We start from the raw sequence: 7,536 nt of genomic DNA on the forward strand, positions 1-7,536 counted from the left end.
AAGGGTTTATACCTAGGGGTGGCCGTAGCCCATGTAAGCCTCAGTCAGCGGGTGTGAAAGCCCTGCTCCCCAGACTACCCAGTCTCTGCCTGCGCTGGAGGAGCAGTAGTGTGATCAGACTGTAGGAGGCTGCCTGCTCGCTGGGTTCATGTGCCCCCTCCCCGCAGACAGCCTGAGACAGTGGCTGTAAGGGGGGTGAACTCCCCATGCAGGGCCGGAGATAACGCTGAACCTAATGACGACACTGTAAATGTCAGTGTGAGCTGTTCCACTGCTGGTCACTTCAGCTGATGGGAAAGGGGAGGGGTGGGGTGGAGTGCAGCCCATCCCCCACCCCGGTCTCTACTCCCCAGACTTTCCCCTCTACATTCAGAGCTTGATCCTATCTAATGGGACAAGTCTGGGGCAGGAGCTTGTCTCCTGCTTTTGCAAAGGACCTGAGGCAGTTCTGGGTGCTCCATAAATCTCAAAGTTGCAGTCTCAGGCCTGGAATAGGTGGGGGCAATAAACGGGGACATGCTGAAGGCATGGGGTGACTACTGCATCCCTTCATGCTGTGCAGAGAGTCCTGAAATCATTGTTCTGGTGTGCGCCTAGCCACAGGGGCTGGAAGCAGCCGTGCCGTGGAACTGAACACGCCCAACCGTCCCCACCATGGCAGCTTCCAACTGGACCATGCCCCACCCCTCCACCTTCATCCTCCTCGGCATCCCAGGGCTGGAGGCGGCGCACATCTGGATCTCCATCTCCTTCTGCTCCGTCTACATTCTGTCCCTCCTGGGGAACAGCCTCCTCCTGGCTGTTATCAAGACTGAGCCGAAACTCCACGAGCCCATGTACCTTTTCCTTTCCATGCTGGCACTCGCAGACCTGGTCGTATCCACCACCACCGTGCCCAAAACCCTCTGCATATTCTGGTTCAGGGACTGGGCCATTCGCACCAACACTTGCCTGGCCCAGATGTATCTCCTTCACTCCCTGTCAACCATGGAGTCCGGATTCATCCTGGCTATGGCCTTTGATCGCTACATCGCTATCTGTAACCCACTGCGACACTCGGCCGTCCTGACCAATCAGGCCATAGCCAAGATAGGGCTGGGTGTTGTGATGAGGGGGGCCGTGTTACTGGGCCCACAACCATTCCTGCTGAAACGGCTCCCGTACTGCAGGACCCATGTCATTTCTCACAGCTATTGTGAGTTCATGGCGCTGGTGAAACTGGCCTGTGTGGACACGACAGTCATGAGAGCCTATGGTATGGTCATAGCATTTCTCACTGGGGGCTTAGACCTGCTGCTGATTGTCCTGTCCTACGTGATGATTCTCTGGGCCGTCTTCAGACTCCCCTCCAAGGAGGCACGGCGCAAGTCTCTCGGCACCTGCGGCTCCCACGTCTGCGTCATGCTGGTGTTTTACATCCCCGCGTTCTTCTCCTTCTTCTCCCACCGCTTCGGCCACGTGGCTCCCCACATTCACATCCTCATCGCAAACATGTATCTGCTCTTCCCTCCCATGATGAACCCCATCATCTACGGGGTGAGAACCTTGGGGATCCGGCAGAGGGTGCTCCACCTCCTGGGCATCAAACCAGCCTGAAGGCCCATAGCCCAGGTCAGTGTCTGGGGAGCAAGGACCAGGGATGCGATGCCAGGGCCAGCAGGCCCAGGATCCAGACGGCTCAGTCACCGCCCCACCTCAGCCTTGCTGAGCAGCGGGGCTAATAAACACACTTGTCTGGGTCTGCAACACAACACGGCTTCGACTTTTCACTGCTCTAGAACATCGTTATCACTCGTCATTTACACGGGCCCCGCCCAGATCAGGGCCTCATTGTGCGAGGTGCTGTGAGACATACAGCTAGAGACCATCCTTGCCCCAGGGACTTCAATCCAAAGTAGGGTTGCCAAACTATCTTCTGGAGGCTACTGCAGCCAAACCGGGAGATTGTAGGCACTAAAAGTCCGGTGGCACAGCGGGTCTAAGGCAGGTTCCCTACCTGCCCTGGCTCCGTTCCGCTCCCAGAAGCAATGGATTCGACCCTGAAGCCCCTGGCAGGCATCCAGGGGCTCTCTGCACACTGCCCCCGCCCCGAGCATCAACGGTGCAGCTCCCATTGGCTGGGAATTAAGGCCAATGGGAGCTGCGGGGGTGGTGCCTGCCAGCAGGGGCAGGGTGCAGAGACCCCCCTGACCCCCCCACCTAGGGGCTGCTGCCAGAGGGATGTGCCGGTTGCTTTCGGGAGACGGCTGAAGTAAGTACCACCCTCCTCATCCCCTAATGCACCCCAACCCCGTGCCCCAGCCCAGAGCCCGCACCCCACCCCCTGCCGAGATCCTGCACCCCACACCCAAACTGCCTCCCAGAGCCCAACCTCTCACCCTCTCCTGCACCCAAATTCCCTCATAGAGCCCACACCCACTCCTGCACCCCAACCCCCTGTCCCTGGCTCAGCCTGGAGCCCCCTCCCACACTCAAACTCCCTCTCAGAGCCTGAAACCCCTCCTGCACCCTAACCCTCTGCCCCAGCCCAGAGCCTGCACCCCACCCCCTGCCAAGAGCCTGCACCCCACATCCAAACTGCCTCCCAGAGCCCAATCTCTCACCCTCACCCTCTCCCGTACCCAAACTCCCTCCCAGAGCCTGAACCCCCTCCTGCACCCCAACCCCTGCCCCAGGCTCAGCCCGGAGCCCCCTCCCACACTCAAACTCTCTCCCAGAGCCTGAACCCCCTCCTGCACAACAACCCCCTGCCCCAGGATCCCGCATCCCACCCCCTGCCAAGAGCTTGAACCCCACACCCAAACTGCCTCCCAGAGCCCAACCTCTCACCCTCTCCCGCACCCAAATTCCCTCAGAGAGCCCACACCCACTCCTGCACCCCAACCCCCTGCCCCAGACTCAGCCTGAAGCCCCCTCCCACACTCAAACTCCCTCCCAGAGCCTGAACCCCCTCCTGCACCCCAGCCCCCAGCCCCGGGCTCAACCCGGAGCCCCCTCCCATACTCAAACTCCCTCTCAGAGCCTGAACCCCCTCCTGCACCCCAACCCCCTGCCCCAGACTCAGCCCTGAGCCCCCTCCCACACTCTGAACCCCTTGGCCCCACCTCCCAGTCCGACCCCACACCGCCTTCTGCACCTCAACCCCCTGCCCCAGCCCAGTGAAAGTGAGTAAGGATGCGGGAGAACAAGGGACAGAGAGAAAGGGTTGGAGTGAGCAGGGCAGGGTCTCGGAGAAGGGGCAGGGTCTTGGGGAAGGGGCGAGGAAGGGGGCAGGGCAGCGGTGTTTGGGTTTTTGCCATTAGACAGTTGGCAATCCTTAACCAAAGACAAAAGCTGGCTGCCCCTCTCGCCCCTGCCACCCACCCTCTCACGCCCATCCGACTGCTCTCTCCCCCTGCCACGTGCCCTCTAATGCCCTGCCCCCCTGCCACATGCCCTCTAACGCCCTGCTGGCTGCCCCTCTCCCCCCTGCCACCCTCCCTCTCACGCCCAGCCAGCTGCCCCTCTACCCTCTCTTTCACAGGTTCCCAGGCCAGAAAGAGCTTCACTGACTATCTCATCTGACCCCCTCTCTGGGACACTGGGAGAGGCCTGGGAAGGGGTCGGGGGAGGGGGGGTTCTCTCTACAGCAAAGAGCTTTGGGAAGAAGACTATGACCTGGACTTGGCAGAGGCCTAATGACTGGCTCTTGGGAAGGGGAGTTTCCATGGATTGTACGCAGAGGAGAATAAGGCTGGCAACAAGAGGGTTTCCTGGAGGACCCTGAGTGGCTCAACAGTGTAGTACAGTTTAGCATTGCATTACAGGACCCACTAGTAGGGGGCCATCCCCATCTCCTCTCCTCTCCACCATCCTCTCTTAGGGATGTTTGCTGTGAGTTCACCTCTCAGCCCCACCTCCCTGCCAGGAGCTGGGTGCCTCTGTCTCAGCTCCTCAGTCTGCGTCTGGTGCTCTTAATGTGTCTGGCACGCCATCGCTGCTCCTAGGGGGCTGGAAACGACCAGCCATGTGACTCCATCTCTTGGCCCCCGTTCCCCTCACAAGGGCCGCACATCTGTCTCTGTCTCTCAGCCCGATTCCGCTTACAGGGACCGAGCATCCATCTGTGTCTCTCAACCCCATTCCCCTCAAAGGGACTGAGCATGAGTCTGTGTCTCTTGTCCCCATTCCCCTCACAGGGGCCGGGCATGTTTCTGCGTCTTTCGGTCCTATTCCCCTCACAGAGCTAGATGTCTGTCTGCCTCTCTCAGCACCAATCCCCTCACAAGGGCTGGGTGTGTGTCGGTATCTCTCAGCCCCATTCCCCTCACAAGAGCTGGGCACATGTCGCCGTCTCTTGGCTCCGTTCCCCTCACAGGGGCCGGGCATGTGTCTGTGTCTTCCCTTTGAATAGTTTGTGGGCCTGTTCTACATTTAAGAAGCCACCAGAAATCAGCCAGTTTCTACCTGAGCATTGCACGTTGGGGTAAATATAGTTGTTTCGGACCCGGCTGTGCCCATGTGCTAGAAGCTGATATAAACCATTCAGAGTGATGGGTGATAGTGAGGAATAAATATACAACATTTGCCAATCATGAACAACAGAGCTGGCTAAAAAATGCTCCCAGAGCATCCTGGGTTTAACATCGGTGTGTCAGTTGCCCACTGTTTCAGTTAGTTGCCAGTGATTCATGCACGTGTTAGCTGTACTGTATTTATTTAGGCCCTCACATGCCCCACAGTTGCCTGCTCTCCTTATACAATCTGCAAACTTTTCAGCTTGCGAGTTCTTCCTGTGTAGCAGTCCCTGAAGCCACACACAGTGTGCATGGGTGCACCCAGAGCAGCAGCACAGAAGCCCTGGCATTTGACAGTCTATGTGTGAGATTTCTCACCACTGAGACACCAGTCCAGAGTCCGGTACAGCCTAGTGGCCAGCTAGGTTGATCGTGGGTAGGGAGGAGCCGGATTCTGTTGGTCACAACGCGATGCTCCAAGGAAGCCTTGGCAGGATGAACCCAAAGTTTTATGGCAAAGCCCCCTGTTTATATAATGATTATCCTTCATTGGGACCAATGAGTTTTGCACCCTCATGCTGTGTTCAATCGCCGTTTGATGAGTGCTTGTTCTCTTAATTTCTTTTTCATTTTTTATTTGATTTTTTTATTAGTTTCTTGGGGAGTTACCCCAAGCTGGTTTTGATTACAGCTATTTTGTCCCAATTGATAGGTGCTTGCCTTATGTTTAGAGCCATTAATGTTCTTTTCTTGACATTTTAATAGGGGCGTGTTGCAATCTCCTGGCACCTTTATGTCTGTTTTTGGTTTCTTCCTAGAACATTTGGTCTGGTGATGGCCTTCACACTTATTTTTTCACACACACATTTCTAAAAAAGGACTGATTTACACGGAACATTTGAACAGGAACATCAAATTACAATGCAGGAGAAAACAATCATTGCATTCTTTTACTTATATTAAAATGCTAATTTTAAACCTACAACAAAGCGGTGACCCTAAAGGTCTATTAGTGCCTTGAAATCAGCTTCAGACACAAGATTCTGGCTGATGCATCTTTACCAATGCACACTAAGTCATTCCTTTCTGCTTTCAGAAAGGGTGGTTGGCAGAATATGGTCAAATCATATACTTATATTATTCACTAATACATTTAATACCTGCTAAATTATTACCATAAAATCCCAGTACTACATATCCCTCTTTTGACCCCTCAAGAACAATTCTTGAGTGGGTCATATTTTATACAACTGATTTATAGCAATATACTGAGAGACAATTTGAGCTTGTGGTTGAAATTTAACAAACTTTTTTTTTAATTCAACAGCACATACAACACATTCCTAGCAAGCAAACACAGGACAATATTAACACAACTAGCAATGGCTGAAACATGATAGACAATATGCCCTTAAAGGTCAGGGACCAGCTTGTAAAAATGTCCTACCAATGATAGGTTGTCAGTTCTTTTTTAGATCTAGCAATTTTTAGCCTGTCTCCATTTGTATATAATATTTGAATGACATGCTTCCCTATATCCCTCTGTGTCTGTTGAAAAATTGGAGTCATCTTTGTTTCTGACAACAAGTGATCAGTTAAATCATGAAAATCCAGAGCAAGGGTAACAGAAATTAACGGAGTAGTGGTTATAATGCTCTGTGCCTTTTTTATTTTTGGTAAATAGTACGTGTGATTGCTAGTATATAATACGCTGGCATTACATCTACATTCATTCACTGGGGGTTGTCTGGTACTTGCATCTTCCCAAAATACTTTTTCCCAGGATGTAACGCATACACATTGTCCGTGGTACAAAACATGTGTTACATTTTCCAGTTTGTCCCCCATACACGTTCCCAATGATGTATCCCTGCTACATGGTTTTGTGGTGACAGGTGTGGAAGCAGAGAAAGAACTGACAGGGATTTGAAGGGGATTTCATATTCAAACAGTCCCCTTATGTGACCAAGAGTCAGGCTAGCTGTAACCCTAATAACGCGAGATTTGTAGAAGGGAGGATTGTGTGAGGCGAGTGGGAAAGAACTGTGTGGGAAGTTGTTGTGACCTTGTGTTAGATAAGTATGGAATGTAGACTATAGTGTAAATTGTTGAGGGAAATAAGAAATCATGAGGACATATGTATAAACAAAATGCAGCTGTCACCCATTATTGTATGTAACAAAAGGTATAAATGCTGTCTGTAATTGTTTACCTGGAGAGAGACCTGTTTTGCTCTCTCCCTCCATGCAATTGCTAGAGATAATAAAGTATCTGACTTGCTGCACCCAAACTGAGAGGGAGAACTCTGTTTTTCTCCGACACAGATAAGGACAAGCACGCCCATTTCTGAGGGTTCCATTCCGTACACCCTCGGGTATCCAATAATTGATCCCATGGTCAATTTTGGGAGCAGGCTCACCCTTCACATTTCTGTCTTCACAGATTGTTGGTGAGCACTTTTAACAATAATATCACCTAATAACAAATCAGGCTTAACCATGCTGGATACATATTGCATCCATTTATATTAGTAGGTGTCAAACAAGGATCTCTTTTCTTGTTTTAAAAGATGCGTTAATACCCGAACATTTCCAGATATTACTGAAAACATTTGATGTTCAAGTGATGCTAAACTAAGAATTTGCATTTCAGTACATCCTATGACCAAGGTAGTTTTATTTCCTAATTTTATTTGTTGTTTATACAGCAACCAGGAGGTGGTGTTGAGCCACCATCACATATTCCATGTTGCTTTTAGATTTCCCAGACCTATTTGTACCAACTTCACATTAGTATTTGCCTGCATGTGAATGACACTATTTTGCAGTTGTGACAAGGAACTTAACTTATTCTTAATTACCTCCAGGTTTACAGTATTCATAATTCCTGGTCCAAAACCAATTACTCCTAATATGGTGTTTGCTACATTTTGATTGGCTCGACCATTGGTGTTGATGTGTTTTTATTTATGCCGTCACAATAGGAAGGGAGTAGGTTAAACATTTAGGTTTAATTTTAGACATGTTTAGCTGAGTTCAAT

At 51.5% G+C, this 7,536-nt stretch overlaps 1 protein-coding gene across 1 annotated transcript; it reads left to right on the forward strand.

Moving 5' to 3' along the window:
• Positions 1 to 654: 654 nt before the first annotated feature.
• On the forward strand, positions 655 to 1,596 carry LOC135895223 (olfactory receptor 52K2-like). The gene has a single exon (XM_065423299.1). The coding sequence runs from the start codon at positions 655 to 657 to the stop codon at positions 1,594 to 1,596; it is 942 nt and encodes a 313-aa protein (XP_065279371.1).
• The last annotated feature ends 5,940 nt before the right edge of the window (positions 1,597 to 7,536 follow it).

The sequence above is a fragment of the Emys orbicularis genome, chromosome 1 (genome assembly GCF_028017835.1).
Source record: "Emys orbicularis isolate rEmyOrb1 chromosome 1, rEmyOrb1.hap1, whole genome shotgun sequence".
Lineage (NCBI taxonomy): Eukaryota > Metazoa > Chordata > Testudines > Emydidae > Emys > Emys orbicularis.

Excerpts from the sequence above, each read along its gene's own strand:
- LOC135895223 (XM_065423299.1), top strand. The coding sequence starts at position 655 with ATGGCAGCTTCCAACTGGACCATGCCCCACCCCTCCACCTTCATCCTC.